The 25,229-nt window shown below is 38.3% G+C and overlaps 1 protein-coding gene across 1 annotated transcript in view; it reads left to right on the top strand.

The window, feature by feature from the left end:
- Positions 1–24,281, top strand: part of GPA33 (glycoprotein A33) — a 53,977-nt gene extending 29,696 nt beyond the window's left edge. The window contains exons 3-8 of the mRNA XM_044674867.1: positions 7,836–7,990; positions 8,391–8,424; positions 10,787–10,942; positions 18,511–18,630; positions 19,976–20,099; positions 24,011–24,281. Coding sequence (XP_044530802.1) covers positions 7,836–7,990; positions 8,391–8,424; positions 10,787–10,942; positions 18,511–18,630; positions 19,976–20,099; positions 24,011–24,143 — 722 coding nt within the window. The 3' untranslated portion in view covers positions 24,144–24,281. The remainder of the gene's footprint in view (positions 1–7,835; positions 7,991–8,390; positions 8,425–10,786; positions 10,943–18,510; positions 18,631–19,975; positions 20,100–24,010) is intronic.
- Positions 24,282–25,229: the final 948 nt, after the last annotated feature.

The raw sequence follows: 25,229 nt of genomic DNA, 5'->3' as shown, positions 1-25,229 counted from the left end.
GGAGAGGAGAGGAGAGGAGAGGAGAGGAGAGGAGAGGAGAGGAGAGAGAGAAGAGAGAGAGAGGAGATGGAGAGAGGAGAGAGAGAGAGATAGGAAAGAGAGAGAGAGAGATAGGAAAGAGAGAGAAATATGAATATGAATATGAATATGAATGAATTGTCTTACTTTTCACCATAACAGCACAGTGCTTTGCACATAGTAAGGGCTTAATCAATGTTTTGTTCATTCATTCAGGGGCTCAGATTCATCATCTGTAAATGAATACATACCTTATACTCTCTCCCCATTCTGAAATCCAACCAAGCCTATCTTCTCTCTGACCTTCATTTACATCCTATGGCTTTAGGATCCCCCACTTGTATAGAGAAATGTCTTGTCAGGTCACATACCTAATCAGTAGCAAGCTATCATCTTGACCCCTTTAGGCTGTGTTCCCCTTCATTATTAGGGGCCCAAGAGCTAATGTCCCAGTTACATTTAACCACTAAAGCCATTGTTCTTTCTGTATACATTGCAGGCGCTTCCTGTTTGTCTTCCTTTGCTTCTTCACTTTTCCCCAACAATTATTTGTGCATTGGTGGTATTTATGCCTTCCCTCAGGAGACTGGAGCTATGTCTGTGAAATGTCTTGAGCTCCCTGAAGAATGACACTCCTCAAAAGTGCATATTAGAGTTATTTGGTATCTCCATCAGACTTTTGCCCTTCTGTATAAACTCCTTAAGAATGAGGGATGGGTTGTTTTGTATCTTTTTAATGAAAATGGATTTTCTTATGTGGAAGAATAATATCAGTTTCTCCAGGGTTTAAGCTAAAGTGATATGAGTGTGGATGCTTTGTATGGACCAATGTCACATTAAATTATCCTCTTGTGCATTCTTTTCATTGTGCTATCTAGAAACCTTTCATTATCTCTTAATGAATCTCCATTATTTAAAAGGATTAGTCCCAAATTCCCATTTCTACTACAGTCAGCACAATGGAGTCCAATGCTGATCCCTATAGTCCAGTATATTGGAAATGAACTCCAGTCTTGGAACTTGAAGGTTCTTGAGTCAAAGAACCAAAGGGATTGAAAATTGGAAGAGACCTCATTGGCCATAACAACCTACACATAAAAGGAATCCCCACTCCAATATGCCTGAGAAGTAATTGTCCCACCTCTGCTTGAAGACTTCTGGGGAGTGGGAACCCACCTCCTCCCCAGGCAGTTCAGTTCACTTTTGGACAGTGTAAGCTTTGCCATTCATTAGCTGCATGGAATTAGGAAAGTTGCTTTTCAGTTCTGAGCCTCAGTCTCCTTCTCTATAAAATGATGACTGGCTTGTCACTTAGAGGCTATGTGGCCTTGGCTAATTGACTTAATCTCTCTGACTCTCAGCTTCCTTACATATAAAATGAAGATAATAATAATCACCCTATTTATCTCACAGGATAGCAAGCTACAGTGGAGTGGCACTGTGGAAAATTAGAAACGGCAGTGACCTGGAGTCTTTTTTTATGTTTTATCTTTATTTTCTTTTAATGACAAATTTCCACATACATTTTCCAAATTTATAGGATTCATGTTATCTTCTTCTCTTCTCTCCCCTCTCTCAGAGATGACAAGCAATTCAATCTGGGTTATACATGTATGATCACTCAAAACATATTTCCAAATTATTCATTTTTGTAATAGAGAGTAATCTTATAAAACCAAAACCCCAAATCATATACCCCCAAAAAACAAGTGGTAGATTATATGTTTTTATCTGCATTTATACTTTAACCATTCTTACTGTAGAGTTGGATAGCATTCTTTTTCATAAATTGCTCAGAATTGTCCTGGATCATTGAATTGTTGTCAGTAGCAAAACCTATCACATTTGATCATCCTTCAATATTGTAGTTACTGTTTATAATGTTCTTCTGGTTCTGCTTATTTCACTCTGCATCAGTTCATGAAGGTCTTTCTGGATCTTTCTGAAATCATCCTGTTCATCATTCTTTACAGCACAATAGTATTCCATCACCATCATATACCACAATTTGTTCAGCTATTCCCCAATTGAGGGACATCCCTTTAGTTTCCAATTCTTTGCCACCACAAAAACACAGCTATAAATATTTTTTTACAAACAAGCCCTTTCCCCCAGCCTTGTTTTTGGGATACAGACCTAGTAGTGGTATTGCTGGCTCAAAGGGTATGCATTCTTTTATAGCCCTTTGGCCATAATTCCTGGAGTGTTTTAATGTGGGTTCAAGTTCTGATTTAGACACTTAGTAGCTGTGTAATTGTAAGCAAGTCAATTAACCCTTCCTGACCTGTTCCCTCAATACTGATGCCAATATAATGAATGCTCCTTAAATGCATGTCTGACAATATGATTCTTTTACTCAACCAACTTCAGTGGCCTCTAGAATGAAATATAAAGTTTTTGATTTAGCTTTTATAGCCCCATGCAATCTGGCCCCAACCTACCTTCTGGTCTCATTGCACCTTTATTCTACCTCCCTACTCTGCAATCCAGCCAAGCAAATCTTCCTTTGACCTTCATTCACATTGGTACATTTCCAGATTCTATGAATTTACACTGGTCATCTCCCCTCTTCAGAGTCTCTTCCTTCAAGAGACAACTTTCTTGATTCCTCCAATTATTCGTGCCTTCTCTCTCAAACCACCTTGTATTTAACTTCTTTGAAGGTGTATGTGGATAACATATTGTTAACTTTTTTATTGATGCTATTATATATACTTGTTATCTCCCTCATTAAAATGTAACTGGTTACAAGTAGGAATGGTTTCATTTTTTTTTTACTCATATCCCTAGTACCTAATATAGTTCCTGGCATATAGTAGGTGCTTACTAGGGATTGATTGACTGATTAATTGATAGTGTGTATGCACTGGTTCACTCTCTCAGATCTATGTGACTACATCAATTCCTCAGGGTTCTAGAGTACCCTGAAATGTTTGTGGAGATATTTCTCCTCTACTGCCATAGACTAAACCCCTCATTATGGGTTCCCCGATTGTTAGGGCATCAGTGACTACTGTCTCAGTCCCATTTAATCATTCAACATGGATTGCCTTTTATAAAGGGATATTTACTTCAAAGATATAGCAAGAACAACTATACAAATGTTTCCCACAGCACCTCCAGAGGCAAGCTCTCCTTTACCGGTGGAGGACAATAGAACAACAATGGGAGAGAAAATTGTGGTCCTTCTCAAGGCTGGAGGACAATAGTCAGACAATTGCTACACTGGAATTTACTACATGGAAAAATCATGACATTTTAAAGTTGGAGGGGACTTACAGGAGCCATCTAGTTCAACCCACCACTGGTATGATGGTCTCTCTAAAACATATCTCATCTCATCCAGTTTCTGCTTAAAGACCTTGAAATGAAGAACTATCTCCACCTCCCAAGGCAGATTATTCTACTTTGGACAGCTCTGTTAGAAAGTTTTTCCTAATACCAAATCAAATTTGCCTCTTTGTAACTTCTGTCCATTCCTTCTGGTTCTGCCATCTGGGGTAAAATAGAATGAGTCTAATTAATCCCTATTCTATAGACAGCTCTCCAAATTTTCGAAGATAACTATCATTTCACCTTTGTAGTCTTTTACTCTAGAAGTCAAAAGTTTCTGGTTTCTTCCTCAAAACGAATGATCTCACCACTCTTCATCATTCTAGTTGCCCTTTTCTAAATCAGTAGTTCTTTTGTTGGGAGGTAAGAACAAAATGCTACTTTATTTTTATTTTTTAATATTAAGTTTAATTAATTAATTAATTAGTTTAGAAAAATTCCCCATGGTTATATGATTCATGTTCTTTCTCTCCTCTCACCTCCCTCCCATAGCCAATGAGCAATTCCACTGGGTTTTACATGTGTCATTGTAAATCAGTAGTTCTTAACCTGGAGCCAAGGACCCCCAAAGGGCTTATCAATAGATGTCAGGATTTCCATGAACTTGCATAGTTTTTAAAAAATCATGTCTTTATTTTCACAAATCTCTAATTGAAATTTAGTATACCCTTCAACTATCTAAAAAGTAGTCTCAGAAGGGATCCATTGGTTTCTCTAAACCACCAAGGGGGTCCATTCCACAAAAATTAAAGCTTTTTGGTCTTGATATTCTCCAATTTATTAATATGCTTCTTAAACTCTGAAGTCCAGAACTAAATGTGCTCTGACTAGAGCAGAGTACAACATTTCTGTTGTGGTTGTAGTTGTGATTGGAAGCTATACATTTCTTAAATTAGCTTAGACTCAATTGGATTTTCTGGCTGCCATCATACTGTTGACTCATTTGGTAATAGCTAGCCTTCATGGGTGCTTAAAGTTTGGCAAAGTGCTGTACGTTTCTCATCTCATTTGAGCCTCTGTAATAACCCTGAGTGGTACATGTTCTTCTTATCTCCATTTTAAAGAGACTGATAGAAATTGAGCAATTTGCCCAGAGATATACAGCTATTAAGGTCTGGGGTGGGATTCAAATGCAGATCTTCCTGATTCCAAGTCCAGCATTCTTACCCACTGTGCCAACGAGTTGTGCTTGTATGTCACTAAAACCCCCAGACATTATTCAGACAAACTATGATCTGACTGTATATACTCTATCTTGTACTTGTGATTATTTTTAATCAAAGTGTAGGACTTTACATTTATCTTTCTTAATTTCATCCACTTACATTTTTAGCCTATCAGATCTTTCTGAAACAAAACCCTAGATATTAGATAAAACTCCCAGCTTTTTATCACCTGCAAATTTAACAAGCTGACAATCTATGATTTTATCTAAATCAACTATATAGCTGATTATTATCTAAATCTAAATATAGAAATGTTAGATAGCACAGAGCCATTGGATACCACTTCCATGTTGACCTTGAATCATTAATGGCTACTTTTTGAGTCTAGCTATTCAGTAAGTTGGCAGGTGGGCAGCTTGTGGACAGAGACCTGGGTCTGGGGTCAGGAAGACTTGAATTCAAATCCAGCCTCAGATACGTATTGACTGTGTGACTCTAAGCAAGTCACTTACCTTCTCTTTGATTTAAATCACTGGAGGAGGAAATGACAAATCACTCCAAGAAAAACCAATGGTCAGTGTTGGCATTCTATGGTACACAGAATCACAAAGAATTAGACAAGACTGAAAAACAACAATTCTACCAGTTTCAAACTCTTTTTAGCTGCACCGTTATTGCCTCACCTACATCTCTTTACCTTTTACAATAAGGATATCTTGATACATTATCAAATGCTTTGATAAAATCTAAATAAACTACATCCATAATGGTGTCTTAATATAATTTAGTTTCCTGTCAAAAATAGGAAGAAGGTTAGTCTGTCATGGCTTGTTCTTAATGAAGTCATGCTAGTTCTTGGTGACTATCATTTTTTTAGTGTCTACTAACCATATCTTTGTTCATTCATTCTAGAATTTAATCAAAACCAAAGTCAAGCTCAGTGGCCTACTTTGCAGACCTTATTTTCTTCCCTTTTCAAAAAATCTGGACAACATTTACTCTTCTCCACGCCTGCAGTAACTCTCTTATTTTCCATAATCTTTTAAATATCACTGACAGTGGTTTTGCAATCACTTCCACCAGTCCTTTCAGACCCTGAGGATAAATATAGTTCATCTGAGCCAGGTGACTTGAACTCATCAAAAGCATCTACTGTAGGTGCTCTTACTAGTTCCCCACTTATCTTGGGAATCAACTCCCTATTAGCCATCTCTGTTCTGTCCTTTCTAGTCTAAAGGTTATTTTCCTCGGCAGAAAACAGAAGCAAAATAACAATGGAGCGGCTCAGTCTCCTCCTTTTGTCAGATCTCACTATCCTATCCACCCTGAGCCTATAGCTCCTTTGATCCTCCTCTTTTCCCCATTAGAACTTTTAAAAATATCGTTTTTCATTGTATTTACCTTTCCTGGCCAGTCTTTGGGTCACATTCCTACGTTCATCCTCAGTTGCCTGCTCTTGTTCCTACCCTCTGTACTTATATCAATATAACTTATTTATATTTTTCCTTTTTAAATACATTTTATTGATATTGTTTGTTATTCTATCACCTATATTTCCCATTATATTCCTCCTGACCTCTCCTTCCAGAGAGCGATTCCTTTAAATAAAGTATGAACAAAGGAAAAGGAGGAAATCTCTTCAGAACTATTTCTTCAAAGAATCCAAAAAGAATGATGCTCTTTTCAGTATCCAATGCCATCAACTGTCCCCTTCTTCAGAGTTTCAAGAGAAGGTATCTTCTCATTTCTCTTCTTTGGGGCCAAGCTTAGTTAATATAGTTTCAGAGCATTGAATATCAATTGTTTGTTGTTCTTTTCTTTTACATTGTTGTGCTTACTGTTTTTTTGGCTCTGTTTATTTCAATTTGCATCACTTCATATATATCTTTTCATGCTCCTTAGCATTCCTTATGTTCATAGTTTTTAAAGCACATTAATATTCCCTCATATTAACATACCACAGTTTGTTGAGTCCCTTCCCCAGTCTGGGGGCATTTACCATTTCCAGCTTTTTGCTCCCACAAAAAGATGTTGTTATAAATATTTTGCTGTACTTAGAATCTTTTTTGTTGTCACTTACCTCCTTGCAGTATCTGTCTAGTAATAGAATCACTGGATGGATCAATGGGAATGACCACTTTCCTAGTATAATTTAATATTGTTTTCCAAAATGGTTTATACCTACATATGTTTAAATTACTGATATTTTTGTTTAACTTCACATTATCCTATGCTCTCAAATCCCTTGCATCTTTCTATTGAAACCAATTCTATTTTGCCACCAAATTTGTCCCACTTTGCCAAACTCCAAATATATATTTGATAGATTCTTCTACCTGCCTCTTTTGTTACTAATCCATGAACTGTGGAATGGAGCTTGAGAAAATCATGGAAATAGCTGATTGAGTCCATACTGTTGCACTGGTTGTCCCCCATGCTTGGAATGCTCCATGCTCTTATCTCCAGCTCCTACTTCCCCTATCTTCCTTCTAGAGTCAGTTCAGATTTCACCATCTACAGGAGGTCTTTCCTGGTTTTCTCAGCTGCTACTGCTTTCTGCCCTGAGATCACCCTTAATCGCCTGCCTTATTTACATTTTTCTCCCCCTTTAGAAGGCAAATTCCTTGTAGGCAAGGTCTATTTTTACTTTTCATTCTATCTCTAGTGCCTGGCACATAGTAAAGGCTTAATAAATGCTTGTCCACTACTTGGTCCACACCTGTAGGCTCCCAACTCTGCATAGTAGGAAAGGGTTGCAAAATCTCTCCTTTTCAGGGTCAACTATAATCATTATAACCTGTATGTGTCTTCTAAAAATCTAAACATGTAGATGAGCTCCCTAGACATCCGCATCTATGTCTTCAGACAAATCATTTTTTTCCAACTTGTCAGAATTATTTCTCTTTTGTCTTCAGAATTTCATTGTTGAGGATTTCCCTAGCCTCCTGAATTAACTTCCCCTAAAGATCTTTAATTCATAGAATAATGCCTATCTTTCCATTGAACCTTTTGAAATCTGTCCTCTCCAAATTTAAGTTCCAAGCAAGTCATTATTCCTCCCACACCCCTTTTTGGCACCCTGGGACAATGCTTTAATTTTCCCAAGTTAAATATAGCTCTGGCTATTTATTGTTCTTTGCTCATTATCTTTTCTGGCTCTTGTGTGGCTTTTCTGTGCTCTTGATTCTGTTGGGGCTGCTGGTCTGGAGGTACTCAAGGTGATTAATTCCACTTTCACAGAAACATGGGTTTTCTTTGAAAAGGCATTATTTCCAGCTTTATATATTTGTCTCACCTCGCTCTCTACTTCTATTTTAGATTGGGGAACATCTCATGCCATCACTGTGGAAACACCCAGCAAGGTCTTACGAGTGGCCCGAGATTCGGCCGCAACACTACCATGTTCTTATAAGACAACACTTACTGCACGATATGGATTCATCCAATGGGATAAGCCTCTAACAACTCCTCCAGTAAGAAGCCTACATCCTCTTGGGAAGAAGAGGAGGGATTGAGAAAAGTAGAAGGTTTGGGCAATGTGGCACCTATATTTCTACTGAAATCTCCTTGGATAACTTGGTGGTCAGCTCCATCCACTGATTGGCTGCCAGAGACTATAAACTAGGTCTAGAGACAGCATTACACATAAGCAGAGTGCCTCAGTATTTGTGTGCTGCTTTTAGCACTACTAGAGAGACCAATATTATCTTCCCACATCCCCCCTCTCCTTATCTTCTCCTTTGGCCTTTCTCTGGTGCTTGAGGTGTTATCATTAGACTTTAGTGTCAAGGATTGCCTTCCTTCTACAAATATTCTTGAGAAAGGAAAACATTAAAAAACTAGCACATTTAAATATCCATTTATTGGATGCAGGGACAACATCATGGAGACTATAGACTAGAGAAGGGTAAATCTGGGAAATAAGCTGAGAAAGGGAAATCAAAAGGGAGAACCTAGTTTACACTTTTGCCCTACCAATCCTGACTGTGTCCCTGGAGTGTGTGTGCTCGCATTCTCTCTCTCTCTCTCTCTCTCTCTCTCTCTCTCTCTCTCTCTCTCTCTNGATCTCAGCTGCTTCCTAGCTGTATGACTCTGAGCAAGTCACTTAACCCCCATTGCCTACCCTTACTGCTCTTCTGCTTTGGAACCAATACTTAGTATTAATTCTAAGATGGAAGGTAAAGGTTTAGAAAAACAAAATAAAATAAAATTGTATCCTCTTCCTCACTTGGAGAGATAATAAGACTTTGAGGGAAGAGAACTCTACTCCCATTCAGGAGGTGTGTAGTTTTCTCCTAACTATGACATTTGCTAGTCATGTAATCCCCAGCAAGTTACTTCAACTCTGAGCCTTAGTTTCCTCATCTGTGAAATAGGCATACTGACACGTGCTACTTTATGGGACTTTATGAGGAAAGTACTCTGAAAACTATCAAGTGTCTTATAAATTATGAGTGCTGTTTTCTCCTTCTACTAATCCTCTCAACCATTCAGGTTCAAAACTTGGGAATAATCTCTATCTTCCATTCCCCCATATCTTTTCCAATCCCTAAGTCCTATAATATCTTTCTTTACCATGTCTCTTTATCTATCATTATCAATCTAATTCAAGCTATTAATATAACCTCATAACTGGTCTTCCTAATCCAAATCTCTTAAACTGGTCATCTTGTCATTGACCAATTGTGCATGACACATCCCATACGTCCCCTCCTACCCACTCACACAGCTGCCAGCCCTGCTCAGGTTTTCATTGCTTCCTAATTTGGACTGTTATACTTGCATCCTACATGATATTCCTGCTTCAAGTCCCTTCCCATTGAAATCCATCCTTCATCTAGCCACCATGTTGAATTTCCAAAAGCATAGATCTAACCTTATTGCTGCCCTGCTCAATAAACTCCATGGGCTCCCTAAAGCCTTTAGGAACAAGTATAAAATACTGTTTTTAGTTTTTTTTTAAAATAAAACCTTTACATTCCATTTTAGAATCAATACTGTATATTGGTTCCAAGGCAGAAGAGCTGCAAGGGCTAGGCATTGGGAGTTAGATGACTTGCCCAGGGTCACACAGCTGGGAAGTATCCAATAATCAGATTTGAATCCAAGATCTCTCATCTCTCTCCCTGCCTCTCCATCCACAGAACCACCTAGCTGCTCTCCTGCCTCTCACAACCTAGCCCTAACCTATCTTTTCAATTTCATTACATTTTACTCCCTTTCCCATATTCTTTAATCTAGGCAAACTAACCTTTTTGTTCTCTTACACAAGGCATTCCATCTCCCTTTGCACTGGCCATCCATCACTCTTCTTTGTCTTCCCCTGACAAAATCTCTCTCTCCCTTCAAGATACAGCTCCATCATGAAGCCTTTTCTGGTCCTTCCAAGAGCTAGTGCTCTCCTAACTACCTTACATTGAAATATTTATTTGTATGTATTCTCTTAATATTTATTCTCCATATGCCTATATGTAATACATATATATAAGCAAATATATGTGTGTGTGTTTGCTCCCTCTCTTGTTAGAATGTCATTTTCTTCAGAGCTGTGATTGTTTTCTTCTTTGAATTTGTATCCCCAGAGCTAGCACAGAGTAAACATTTAATAAATACTTGTAGATTGATTAATAGGGGCTCCCAGGCCACTGTTTGAGAGAACACCAAGATGGAAGAATTCTGTCTGAGGCTTCTGAGCGCCACAATAACAAATGGGAGGCGCTGAGTGAACATTACTGAGCAAACAGTGTCCCCTGGATGCCGAAGCGAGCCAGAGAACAAACAAGACACTAAGAAAATTTGAAACGGTGCTCTACAAGAATTGGTTGAAGAAAACTATAGATGGTTAGCCTGGAGGCGTGAAGACTTCAGGGAAATATTATAGGTGGATTCAAGTAGTTGGAAGGGATTCATTTTGTTCTGCCTGGCCTCAGAGAGGAGAATTAGGAGCAATGGGTAGAAGTTGCAGCCTTAAAGATTTAGACTTGAGGAAAATAAATTCTGATCATTAGAGCCAGAGCTATAACTAGCAATTGTTTGACTGTGCCCAGGGGTCTTCGTGTTGTCTCCCCCATTAGCCTGTGAGTTCCTGGAGGGCAGGGACTGCCTTTGACCTTGCTTTGTAGTGCTTGGCACGATGCTTGGCACCTTGGTAGGTGCTTTGTTGACTGAATGAGTGTGCTTAGCTCTAGGGATCCTGTGTAATGGGGAGGCGAGGGGCAGAAGGACACGCAACACCTAAGAGACCTTCTCTGGCTTTTCCTTCTTCGCAGTGGCACCCTCCATACCAGACTGCGGCATTGAGGGGGAAACTGTGTACGGAAACAACATCCAGCTAACGTGCCAGTCCAAAGAGGGGTCCCCAGCCCCCCAGTACAGCTGGAAGGGCTTTGACGTGGAGAACAAGGAACGGCCACTCTCACCACCAGGTATCTCCCAGGTGTCAGCACACCCTGCAGGGCTCGCTTTGTCCCATGTTTGCATGTTGCCTCTCCCGTTAGATGGTGAGCTTTTGAGCATCGGGACCCTTCATGCCTTTTCTTTGTAAACCCAGCATCCAGCCCGCTGCCTAGCACGGAGGAAGCATCTAATGAATGTTTGTGGACTTGACTGGAAGCCAAGATGTTATTAGAGTAGATGAGAGGCATGTCTTAATAGCACAGTTAAAGTTGTCAGCAAAGTATTTGACAAAATCTCTCATGCTGTCTTTATTAAATGAGATGGAGAGAGGCAAAGTTATTGAGAAAAGGGGTTGTATGATTGTTTTTGTCTTTGACTCCCTACCTTTCATCATAGTGCCTAGCCTATAGCAAGAGTTTAATGAATTCTGATTGGCTGATTGAGAGAGGTGGGCTGGGTAGAGTTAATGGAACCAAATAGAACCAAATTAATAATAATAAATTATTATAACTTAATTATATGAATTAGGTATAAATATAATAATATTTCATACTTATATAATGTAAAGGCATAATGTTATATATTAATATATAGTGATGTAATAAAACAACATATAAATATATTTATATAATATATAATGTTATAACATAATATATAGTCATACAATAATACAATATATAAATGTTTCTATAATACATAATGCTATAATATATTAATATATAGTTATATAACATTATAATAATATGATATGAAATGTATTTGCATCCAATATTCTAATACTATGAATATATAAACAATATGCAATATTAATTATATAATATAAAATAAAATCATAAAAATAATAAAAGTTACTAGAACTAAACTCATTGGACAGAGGGCATGAAGCTACTAAGTAATGGGGGGAAGGAAGGGAGAGTGATAGAAGGACAAACCTGGTCTACTTGACAGCTAAGCCCAGAACAGGTAGATGGAGATTTAAGAAAAGGGGTGGCTCTGCACAACGATGTCATTTATCTCGTTGTCCACAGGGTGGCCGCACTGCAGCAGTAATAGCTGGTTTCTTAGCTCTTCAGCGAACTAGTCTAAAGCTAGAAGGAACCTCAGGCACCTGAGACCAACCCCCTTATTTTACAGGTGAAGAATTGAGGACTAGGGAGCCTCACTGATCTATCCAAGGTCACACAGGTAGAGAATGTCTTGAACACAAATCTAATTTTTGCAGGACCAGTGATTTGTCTAATGCGTGGGATAGTTTCATACTATTATAAGCTCACAGAGATGGAAGGGACCTCAGAGATCAACTTGTCCAATTGTCCCTATCTTTTACAGAAGAGAAAACTGACCTACGGTCATGTTGTACATCGGAACATAGATTTCTTGATTCCCAGTCCCGTGTTCTTCCTGTTAAACCTTTTGTCTCCTCTGTACTTTTGGAAATTATTCAATGGGAATGGTGTGCATCTCTTGAGATTCCTCCTTCTCTTCCTTTTTAGTCTTGTCTTGTAATCTACTATTTAGGGAGTTTCTTTGATCAATGGTTATATGCAACTATTCTGCCATTTTTAGTACCAGTTGCCTGGGATACAGGAATCAAGTGACTTGCCCAGAGTCACACAGTCAGCTTACAGCAGAGGTAAAATTTGAACTCAAGTCATATTGATTCCAAAGTTGGCTCTCTATCCAGTAGATCACAATGTCTTTCAATAATTGTCCCTTTTCTATAGCACCACTTTAATTCTGTCCCTGAGCCCTGCCTTCATGGGTTTTTGTATGATAACTAATTCCCATCATTCCTTAAGTCCCTGGCAATAGTAATATCCATACTTTTTAAAATTAAAGTTTATATTTTAATTAATTAGCATTTATTTCCTCTTTCTCCCATTCCAGCCCCAGAAAAAGAAAAAGAAAACAAAACAAAATAAAACCTCACATCAAATATGTATAAAGCAGAAAAAAGTCCTAAATATTGACATAACAAACAATGTGTATCTCATTCTAGATATTTAATCTATCACTCCTCTGTCAGGAGGTGGACAGCATTCTTCTGGTATCGTGGTTGGTCATTGCATTCATCAGTTTTCAAGACTTTCAAAGTTGTTTACATCTTTACAAGATGTCATATAAATTGTTCTTCTGATTCTGCTCTTGTCACTCTACATCAGTTCATATAAATCTCCCCAGGTTTCTCTGAAACCATCATCTTCATTGCTTCATTGTTTCTTGTGGCATAATAGTATTCCACTAGATGTGTGTATTTATAAATACATGTGTTTAGCCATCCCCCAACCCCAATATAATTCCATCCTTCTGGGAACTATCACTTACCCCTCTCTAGCTGTGCATCATCAGATTCAGCACCACAGAGAGATATTTCTGTCTTGGTGAAATTGGACTACGAGCCTCATGCTATCCAGTCGCTTAGAGAAACTGGGTTAAGCAGAGGCAGACCACCCCAAAGTTACCGAGCCATGTTCCCTGGTGCCCAAGGGAGAGCAGAGACACGGGTGTGCTGGAGCTAGCTCAAATCCACTTGAGAGAAACCATTGTTTAATTTTCAGTGTGAGCATTTATACTTTAGAACAGGGCTACAAATCAGGGCTTCATTTGTTGTCTTGTTGATTATCTAGACCAGTGATTCCCAAAGTGGGCACCACTGCCCCCTGGTGGATGCTGCAGTGGTCCAGGAAGGGCGGTGATGGCTACAGGTGCATTTATCTTTTCTATTAATTGCTATTAAAATTTTTAAAAAATTAATTTCCATGGGACTAAGTGATATTTCTTCTGGAATGGGGGCAGTAGATCAAAAAAGTTTGGGAACCACTGATCTAGACCCTAAAAAGTGTTCATAAAGAAAATTAAACCTAAGAGAGCGTTCACATATTTTTCAGTCTTGTTAAACGTTTACCAACACCACCACCCCCTGTTGTTCTCTAAACAATGCTTGAACTCAGGAGTGTTGTAATAGAAGATTTAGGAAATGAAGTGATCACCAGATGAGTTCTGGTGACTGGAGGTTAATAATAATAATAATAATAATAATAATAATAATAATAATAATAATAATAATAATAACAACAACAACAACAACAATAATGTGCATTTATGCAGTATTTTAATGTACATAGAGATTTATATCCATTATCTCGTTTGAACCTCACAACACCTCTAAGTCTAGTGTGTAGGAAAGACAGTATTAAATTCTCTCCTAGTGAATTGTCCCATAGAATATCACTTGTTGTGGATGTTCTGCCAAATCCTGGTATCAGAACACTGGCATGGCCTCCTAGATTCTCAGTTCATTTCATGTTCAAGTTGGATAAAGAAGCTCATATTTAGACTATAGCCACCAGATGGCAGTAGGACCTTCAGCAAGCTATGACCAACTGCTCAGAAACTATTCTGCAAGTTGAAAAATGCTATTTCAGGCTGACCCCAACACAAAGTTGGCAGATGACAGACAGACAGACAGACAGACAGACAGACAGACAGACAGACAGATAGATAGATAGATAGATAGATAGATAGATAGATAGATAGATAAATGAAGAGATGGATGGATGAATGGATGAATGGATGGATGGAGAGAGCAAAGAAGGGAGGGATGGATGGATGGATAGATACATAGATAGAAATAGAGATATGCCTATAGATATACATACATCTGTATAACACTGTGAACATTAAAGTACTCTAATATATAAACATATATGGGCAGTTAGGTGGCACAGATGGATGGAGAATTGGACCTGGAGTCAGGAAGACCCGAGTTCAAATCCATCCTCAGACGCTTACTAGCTGTATGACCGTAGGGAAAATCATTTGACCCTGTTTGCCTTAGTTTTTTCACATGTACAATGAGCTAGAGAAAGAAGTGGCAAATCATTATATATCTAGGACAAGTCAATTTCACCTCTTTAGGCTTCATTTTCCTCATCTACAAAGTGGTAAAATTGAATATCAATGATCTCTCAAATCCCTTAATGCTCAATGCTGTATGGTCTCAGGTAGGGCAAACATTACTACCTTCTTTTTATAGATTTTTAGATTATATTGAGGTACACAAATGCTAACTAACTTCTCCAGAGGCACACAGAATTAGGATATAAATGAAGATGTGAGGGGTCCACTCCTGGTTGGCTCTCCTCTCTAGCAAACAGTCTAGTAAATGGAAGAGAACCAACAAAGTGTTCGATCTGTCAGCACTCTTTGCAGACGATATGATAGTATACTTAAAAAATCCTAGAGAATCAACTAAGAAGTTGGTAGAAATAATCAACAACTTTAGCAAAGTTGCAGGATACAAAATAAATGCACATAAATCATCAGCATTTCTATACATTTCCAACACATTAGAGCAGCAAGAGGTAGAAAGAGAAACACCATTTAAAATTACCCTAGACAATATAAAATACTTAGGAATCTATCTACCAAAACAAACACAGCAATTATACGAAAACAACTACAAAACGCTTTCCAAACAAATAAAACTGGATCTAAACAACTGGAAAGCCATTGGTTGCTCATGGGTAGGACTAGCTAACATAATAAAAATGACCATTCTACCCAAATTAATTTACCTATTTAGCACCATACCTATCAAACTACCAAAAAACTTCTTTACCGAATTAGAAAAAACTATAACAAATTTAATTTGGAATAACAAAAGATCAAGAATATCAAGGGAAATAATGAAAAAAAAAATGTGAAGGAAGGGGGCCTAGCAGTACCAGATATTACACTATACTATAAAGCAGCAGTCATCAAAACAATATGGTACTGGCTAAGAGACAGAGAGGAGGATCAGTGGAATAGACTTGGGGTAAATGACATCAGCAAGACAGTGTATGATAAACCCAAAGAGCCCAACTTTTGGGACATGAATCCACTATTTGACAAAAACTGCTGGGAAATTTGGAAAACAATATGGGAGAGATTAGGTCTAGATCAACATCTCACACCCTACACCAAGATAAATTCAGAATGGGTGAACGGCTTGAATATAAAGAGGGAAACTATAAATAAGTTAAGTGAACACAGAATACTATACTTATCAAATTTTTGGGAAAGGAAAGAATTTAAAACCAAGCAAGAGTTAGAGAAATTTACAAAATGCAAATTAAATGGTTTTGATTATATTAAACTAAAAAGCTTTTGTACAAACAAAAACAATGTAGTCAAAATCAGAAGGGAAACAACAAATTGGGAAAAAATCTTTATAACGAAAAACTCAGACAGGGGTCTAATTACTCAAATATACAAGGAGTTAAATCAATTGTATAAAAAAATTAAGCCATTCCCCAATTGATAAATGGGCAAGAGATATGAATAGGCAATTTTCAGGTAAAGAAATCAAAAGTATCATTAAGCACATGAGAAAGTGCTCTAAATCTCTAATAATTAGAGAAATGCAAATCAAAACAACTCTGAGGTATCACCTCACACCTAGCAGATTGGCTAAAATGAAAGAAGGGGAGAATAATGAATGCTGGAGGGGATGTGGCAAAATTGGGACATTAATGCATTGCTGGTGGAGTTGTGAAGTGATCCAACCATTCTGGCTGGCAATTTGGAATCATGCTCAAAGGGCTATAAAAGAATGCCTGCCCTTTGATCCAGCCATACCATTGTTGGGTTTGTACCCCAAAGAGATCATAGATAAACAGACTTCTACGAAAATATTTATAGCTGAGCTTTTTGTGGTGGCAAAAAACTGGAAAAGGAGGGTATGCCCTTCAATTGGGGAATGGCTGAACAAACTGTGGTATATGCTGGTGATGGAATACTATTGTGCTAAAAGGAATAACAAACTGGAGAAGTTCCAGGCGAACTGGAAAGACCTCCGGGAACTGATGCAAAGTGAAAGGAGCAGAGCCAGAAGAACATTGTACACAGAGACTGATATACTATGGTACAACCAAATGTAATGGACCTCTGTACCAGCAGCAATACAAAAACCCAGGACAATTCTGTGGGATTTATGGTAAAGAACGCTGCCCACATCCAGAGGAAGGACTACAGAAGAGGAAACATATAAGAAAAACAGCTGCTTGAACACATGGGTCGGGGTGGACATGATTGAGGATGTAGACTTGAAACTACCACACGAATGCAACTACCAACAATTTGGAAATAGGTCTTGATCAAGGACACATGACAAAACCAATGGAAATGTGTGTCGGCCATAGGTGGGGGGAATGTGGGGGGGTGAAGGAGAAAGTAGGAGCATGAATCATGTAACCATGTTAAAAATGAATATTAATAAATGTTTAAAATTTTTAAAAAAAAGGAGCATGGGCTTATAAAAGGATGGGAGGTGCTTGTCAGAAGGAAAACACTTTTGAGGAGGGAAACGGTGGAAGAAGAGAAAGAGAAGGGAATAAACAGTGTGGGTAAAGGATGGAAGGAAATACATAGCAATCATATCTGTAAACTTTTTTCCAAGAAGTTTATCTTGAAAATGCCTCATTTCTCAAAAATATAGAAAACTGAGTAAAATTGATAAGAATACAAGTCATTCCTCAATGGATAAATGGTTAGAGGATCTGAATAAAGAGTTTTCGGATGGGAAATCAAGGCTATCTATAGTCATGTGAAAAAATGCTCTAAATCACTATTGATTAAAGATTAAAGAAATGTAAATTAAGACAACTCTGATGTATCACCTCATATCTATCAGATTGGCTAATATGACAGAAAAGAAAAATGACAAATATTGGAGGGAATGTGAGAAAATTGGGAACCAAAGCCCCATTAATGGAGTTGTGAACTGATCTATTTTGGAGAGCAATTTAGAACTATACCAAAAAGCTATAAAACTGTACATACTCTTTGACCCAGCAATATCACTAATGTTGTATCCCAAATAGTTTTTTAAAAAGGAAAAGGAAAAGAACCTATATGGACAAAAATATTTATAGTAACTCTATTTGTGGTGGCAAAGAATTGAAAATCTAGGAGATGCCCATCAATTGCTGAATGACTAAACAAATTGTGGCATATGATTGTGATGAAATCCTATTGTGCTATAAGAAATGACAAGCAGGGTACTTCCAGAAAAACTTGGAAAGACTTGCATGGACTGGTGCAAAGTGAAGTAAGCAGAACCAGGAGAATACTGTACACTGTGGCAGTAATATTGTATGATGATCAACTATGAATGATTAACTATTCTCAGCAATATAATGATCCAAGATAGCTCTGAAGGACTTAGGATGAAAAAATACTATCCACCTCCACAGAAAGGGCTGATTGAGTCTAAATGCAGATTGAGGCATATTTTTTTAACTTTATTTTGCTTGGGGAATTTTGGGTCTGTTTTATTTCACATGATTAATATGGAAATGTTTTGCATGTCTCCACATACATAACCTATATCAAATAGCTTGCCTTCTCAATGAGTGGGGAGGGGAAGGAGAGGGGGAGAGAATTTGGAACTTAAAATTTTGAAAAACAGAAGTTAAAAATTTTTTCAAAATAATTGGAAAAATAAAATATTTTTCAAAAAGATCCATTAAGCACCACTCATTTCAGAGTGAAATATTCTTCATCTTAGACTGAATAACCTTGTTTCTCACCTTGAACTTTTCTTCTTTCTCAGTCACAGGAAAGACCCTGCTTTTGAAAAACATTTCTGCAGATACCTCTGGCTATTACATCTGTACCGCTACCAATGAAATGGGGACCAAGTTCTGTAATATCACTGTTGCTGTCCGACCTCGTAAGAGCTCATCCATGGAGGGAGGGAAAAAGGGAATGAAGAATGTCAAGGGCCAGAAGAGGAGGGAAGCAGGAGCAGGAGATGTCAAAAGGACTGATCAGAAAGGCTAGCTTATGCTTGTTCCCTACTCTAATAATAACAATAAAAGTCAGCATTTATAGAAAGCTTTAAGGTTTGCAAAGTACTTTACAAATATTATCTCATTTTATCCTTTCAATAACCCAGGAAGGTTATAACTATTGTTATCCCCATTTTATTAGATGAGGAAACTTAAGGTAAGAGAGATTTCACACAGCTACTAAACCTCTAAAGTTGGAAATAATCAGGTTTTCCTGACTCCAACTTCAGAACTCTATCCACTGAGCAATTTAGCTGCCTCTTTCTTCTCACATTTCCAATCTAGTCCACTGTGGAAATGGAAGCTTAGAATGAGGCAGGACTATTGAAACTGGACCAAAGAAGTTTAGCCTGACCCTGAAGACCCTCCCTGGGGTAATAAATTGTAGTGAAAACCACCCAGAGCCACCTTTTTGATTTAGAACTTACTGTAGGGTCTAGAATCCCCAAGTCTAGGCTAGTTCCAAATAATACATAGCATAGTAGAAAAAAGTATTGGATTTGGACTCAAGGGACCTGAGTTTGAATCTTGGCTCTACTACTAAAAATTCATGACCCTGGGAAAATCAGCAGCCTCTCTGGGTCTCAGATTGCTCTTTTGTAGGCTAAATTCAGTGATCCCTGAGGTCCCTTCCAGTTTCATCTCCTAGAATCCTTTGGTCTTAGAATGACTTGGGCTTGGGCTAATATTCTACAACCAGTTCAGATTTAATACCCACCCAATCTGGTTGTATTACACTGGGGCTAATGTCTTAGTTGGCCTCTTCTGTATCACTACTAGGTGGCCAACCTTTGCCCTTGAGTGGCCATATGGTCCAGTTCCTTGGGCATTATCCTGAGTCACGCAGTAGCTACTCTTAAGAATGACAATGAAGGGAGGACAGCGACTGGGTCTGGAATCAGGAAAACCTGGGTTCAAATCTGGCCTCAGATACTTCCTAGATGTCTGACCCTAGGCAAGTTGCTTAGTCCCAATTGCCTAGCCCTTGTCATTCTTCTGTCTTAGAATTGATCCTATTTAAGTAAGCGTTTAAAAAAAATGGCAGTGAGAGTCATGAACCTTCAGGAGAATGGAAGGAGTCATTCCTAGGAGACTCTATACCAGACTGAATGGCTAAAATGTGGCAAAGCTGTTCAAGAATAAAGCTTTTATAGGGGTAAAAATGGTCAAGGTTTGGCGTTTGGGGAGGCATTCCTCAGGTGACCCATCTGGTTTGCTCCCTCACAGCCTCAATGAATATCGCCCTGTACGCTGGCATCGCGGGAGGTGTGGTTGCTGCCCTCATCATCATCGGCATCATTGTGTATTGTTGCTGCTGTAAGGGCAGTGAGGAGAAAGACAGCGAGAGGCCGTGAGTAATACTGTTTCTCCGTGAGTTTGTGGAGGGGAAGATGAGCCAAGGTTACCCCGTAGATCCATGCAGAATGGCAAGAAAGAGCATCGGATCTGGAATCCAGAAGACCTAGCTATTTCTTGGCCATTTCCAAGTCATGCTTCATCTCCTACACTTTTCTAGTTTCTTTTGTTAGGTTTTATGTCCTTTTATTGGGACATAAACTCCTCCAGGGCAGGGGCTGTCCTGTTTGCTTGTCAAGTCAATGAGCATGCCTTAAGCACCCACTATGTTCAGGCACCAGGCTAAGGGTGGGAATACTTCAAAAGATAAAAAACAAAAACCCAGTCATTGTTCTCAAGTTCACAGTCTAAAGGGGAAGATAATGTGCAAGCAACTATGTGCAAACATGTCATAGACAGAATAAATTGGAAATCATCAACACAGGGAAGGCACTTAAATTAAGCTGGAATTAGAAAGGCTTCCTGGAGATGGTGGGATTTTTAGCTTGGCCTTAAAGCCAGAGAACCCAGGACATGGAGATGTGGAAAAGAACGCCTTTCAACAACATATCTGCATCCATCCCCAGAGCTTAGCACAGTGCCTGGTCCCTGCTTTTTTTTTTTTTTAATTCATTCTGTTTATACTTTGTGTGACCTTAAGCAAATCATGAATTCTCTCTGAGCCTTAGTTATTTTATCTGGAAAATGAGGGGGTTGGGTTAAACTACCCCAACTAGTCATTAGATGATCTCTAAAGCCCCTTCCAGTTCTAAATCCTGGTTGGAAAACAATTGATCCAAAACCATAAATTTTTTCCCATATGCTCCAGTCCCCTTCCTGGAAGAGGCTGTTTGCCTCTAGGAAAAGGGTTTATAAAATAGGAAAAGAGATTTGTAAAGTATCACACTTCAACACTACTCTTCTTGTTTCTCTGAGAGTATCTCTGCTTTGATAGAGATTACCACTGCCTTGGCAAATAAATGTTTGTTGGATGGATGGATGGATGGATGGATGGATGGATGGATGGATCTCCAGCTATGGGATAAAGTTTATAGTCTCTTCTGGGTATGGAAATAAACAAAGCTTTCTAGGTCTATCTACTAATCTGCTGTAGAAAATTATTCTTGAAAAGTCTCCAATTTCAGTACCAGAGTTGCTAAACTGGGTCCTCACTTCTGTCCAATAATCCTTCTTTTGTTGTTATTGTTGAGTCTTTTCAATCATGTCCAACTTTTTTTGAGATCATTTGGGTTTTTCTTGGTAAAGACACTGGAGTAGTTTGGCGTTTCCTTCTTCAATTCATTTTATAGATGAGTAACTGAAGCCAACTGAGTTAAGTGACTTGCCCATGACCACATAGCTAGTCAGTGTCTAAAGCCAGATTTGAACTCAGGAATATGAATATTCCTGACTTCAGACCTAGCATTCTATCCATTATTCCACCTAGTTTTCTAGATAATCCTTCTGCTTTATGCTTATTGTTTCCTAGGGTCACTGTTCTAAATCCTTTATTCTGACTTCAAGCCCTAAATTATACCTTAGCTCCCCTGCCCTCCATGATACAGCCAAATCTGATTTGCCCATTGTTTCCCAATCAGACACTGTACTTTCCTACCTCTATCTAAAACTTTGCTCATGCTGTTCCTTGGCCAGGAATATTTTCCCCTTTGCCTATTGAATTTCTACCCATTCTTGAAAGCTTAACTATAGACAGCCTCTCTGATTTCCTGATTCCTCCATTTCCCCCTTCTTTCTCCCTCGCTCCCTATTAGTGGATCTCATGTAGAAGTCTGCTTCTTTAATTCATTTATCATGCCTTATTAGTTATAGTGGGGTGTGTGTGTGTGTGTGTGTGTGTGTGTGTGTGTGTGTGCGCGCATGCACAAATGTAGTATGGAAGAAAGAATGCTGAAAATGGAGTGTGGGGAGCTAGATTCAAATGCTTACTACTTATGTGACTTTGGCAAGTCATTTAACTTTCCGGGGTCTCAGTTTTCACATATATCAAATGACAGGTTTAGGCTAGAGGACTGCTGAGATCTTTTCTAGCTGTAAATCTGTTATTCTGTTATTTGTGGCAATAGACTATTATAAGCTACTTGAAGGCAGAGACTGAGTCTTCTCTAAACCCAGTATCCCTTCCCCTCAATACTCTACCCCTCCTTCTCTGTACAGAGTAGGTATTGGACTTTTGCTACAAAGAAAGTAAGGATATGGAGTGCCATTCATTACCAAATCTTTTTTTTTTCTCCCCCCATAAGATCTCATGTATTCCCCTTTTTCCCCCAATCACAAATACTACATTATTTTTCAAGAGCTCATCATCTCTTACCTGATCTATTGCTATAGCCCCCTAATTTGGTCTCTCTACTTAAATATCTTTACTCTAATCCACCCTCCAAACAGCCCCCAAAGAGATTTTCTAAGGCGTAGATCTGACTGTGTCATCCCCATACTCAATACATCTACTGTCTTTAAGACCAATTAGAAACTTTTTCTGGCATTTGAAGTTCATCATGACCTTGCCCCTTCCTACCTTGTCAGGCTTCAAAAAGATTACTCCCCTCCATACATTCTGTGGTCCAGCCTTTGCATCTTTTCATTGCCTGTCCTTGATTTCTGGAATGCTTTTCTTCCTCAATCCCACATTTTGGAGTCCCTAGTTTCCTCTAAAACTCAACTCAAGCACCGCCTTTTCCAGGAATCCTTACCTGCCCAGCGTAGCTAGTACCCTCCCCACCAAAACTACCTTGTCTTCGTTCTGTTTGTATTCTCTATATACCTATGTATGTGTTATTTCTTCCATTAGAATGTAAGCTATTTGAAGATAAGAATTGTTTCTTATTCCCAAGCTCAGGACAATTCCTGGCACATAGTAAACATTCAATAAGTTCTTGTTAATTTAATTGAAAACTCCCTTCTAATATAATACTTGAATTTACCCTCTACCCCTTTCACATTCCCACTTACTAGATCAGAAGATTCCAGAGAGGTGGGAAGTTTACTAGATCCCAGACCCTTTAAAAATTATTATTGATATTTTTTTTGTTTTTATTTCACCTATATCTCTACTTCCCTTGCCAGAGAGAATAAAAATAGTGAATAAAAAGAGAGGGGAAATGGCAAAATTAATAAAGACATCAAAAATGTCTAATATTAACCGTAGTGTTCCAAAACCATATTCCCTTTCCTCTACAAAGAAGAGAAAAGGCTACTTTCTCTAATCTCTTTTGGGGGAACAAAAATAAATCATTGTAATTTTACAGAATTCAATTTCAATTGTTTTTTTGGTTGTCATTTACATTTACATCATTGTAGTTATTGTTTTCTTGGTTCTTTGCTCTTCACCAGTTCATAGAAGTTTTTTCATGCTTCTCTGAATTCTTCATATTCACTAATAACACAATAAAATTTATTTCCATTTGTGTGCCACAATGTGAGTAACCATTCCCCAGTTGATGGACATCTACTTCATTCCCAGTTATTTGCTACCCCAGAAAATTCTCCAAAAAGTATATTGGTTTCCATAAATATGTATATGTAAATTTTAAATATAATTATATAAATGACATATTTTTATTTTATTTATATTTATTATATGTAATTATGTGTTCTATGTAATTATTTTATTATATATATTAATTTTATTATATATAATTTTGCTATATTAATACATAATAAATATTTTATGTAATTTTACTATATTATATAAAAATATGGGACCCTAATATTTATCACTATTCTCCATGGCTTATATGCCTAGCAGCAGAATCTCTGGGTCAAAGATCTTTGTCCCAGCTCCTCTTAAGACCCAGGTATCTAACAAGACAATCTACTACTGAGGGATGACAGTGATAATGAGATTTGAACCCAATAATTTGAAATTTGTCATGAATAATAATTCCTTCTTCCCACCCTGACTTTCAGGAATCGAGAGGACTATCAGGAACCTTCAGAGAAGACAGAAATGCAAAGAAGAAGAAATAATGATGACGAGGAAGGCGGGAATCAGGACAGGTGGAGTTCTGGGCAGGGCTCCCCTACGCCCAGCACTCGGTGACCCGAGCTGCCTAAAATTCTACATGGAAGAAGGGGAGAAAGACCAGAAAGAGCCTACTTTTGAATAGTCTCCCCTTAGTGCTCCCAGAGCAGGTTTTCCTATCACTTAGTCAGCTCTGTTTATACAGTGCTTCCTCTCCTTCATCCACCATCCAGCCTTGCTGAGAAAATGCTTAGCTTGGTCAACATGGATCTTATGGTCAGCCTGAACTTCTAGGCTACCTCCTGTGAAGTGACCTTGTATTTATTCCACAGGAAGAGCCCATAAGGGGAAGTGTTCATGGAAGTCAGATTTTCTTCCACACTCAGGGCTCCTCAAATTCACATACATATGAGTTCATATACATAGTCATCTCCCTACAGCCACATTTCCAGCCTTTCATGTAACTGGAAGCCCTTTTCCCTTGAACTCATTAGAAATGATCTACGATTTAAAACCCCCCCAAAACAATCCTGGAACTTGAGTGCAGCCAGTCCTGGGTGTATGAGTCATCCATCCTCAGTGCTGCCTCTCAGTCCTTGGGGAACAGAATTGATTAGCCATTTGTGCAAGTTGGCAAAACATTTCAACTTCATGGGCTCTCATTAGCCGATATCTGCAGAATGAAATAGCTGGAATGGGTGATCTCAAAGGTCTCTTCCAGCTATGACTTTCTGTGGTTCTACTCTACTCTCTCAATCCCACTGTGAGGGAAATGACTGAGCCCTAAGAATAAAGCATATTTAACTCCATTCCTGCTCGTTTGTTGGCATTACATTTCCCTCACATCCATCTCATTCTCCTCTTCCCTCTTCCCATCTCTAAGGTATCTCTAGCATTTCTTGGGTTGTAAGCTCTTAGAGAGCAGGGGTTACACAACTACACAAAATTCTTTCTAGTGGCCAGGATTTGGTGCTGAAAGACAGGCATTTTGATGCTAATTACCAGTGACAGTGAGGCATTTCTACATTTCTCTACATACTAAGGAGCAATTTTGTGATTTATAAACTTAAATAATGAATAAAATGAAATATAATTAAAACAAGAATAAATAAACTTTGTTAAACCTCTTGTTTTTTTATAAAATTCTTCAAAAAACAATAAACT

Source organism: Gracilinanus agilis, chromosome 4 (genome assembly GCF_016433145.1).
Source record: "Gracilinanus agilis isolate LMUSP501 chromosome 4, AgileGrace, whole genome shotgun sequence".
NCBI classification, from domain to species: domain Eukaryota; kingdom Metazoa; phylum Chordata; class Mammalia; order Didelphimorphia; family Didelphidae; genus Gracilinanus; species Gracilinanus agilis.
The sequence above is the reverse complement of the archived record's forward strand: the minus strand, read 5'-3'. Positions and strand labels throughout refer to the sequence as shown.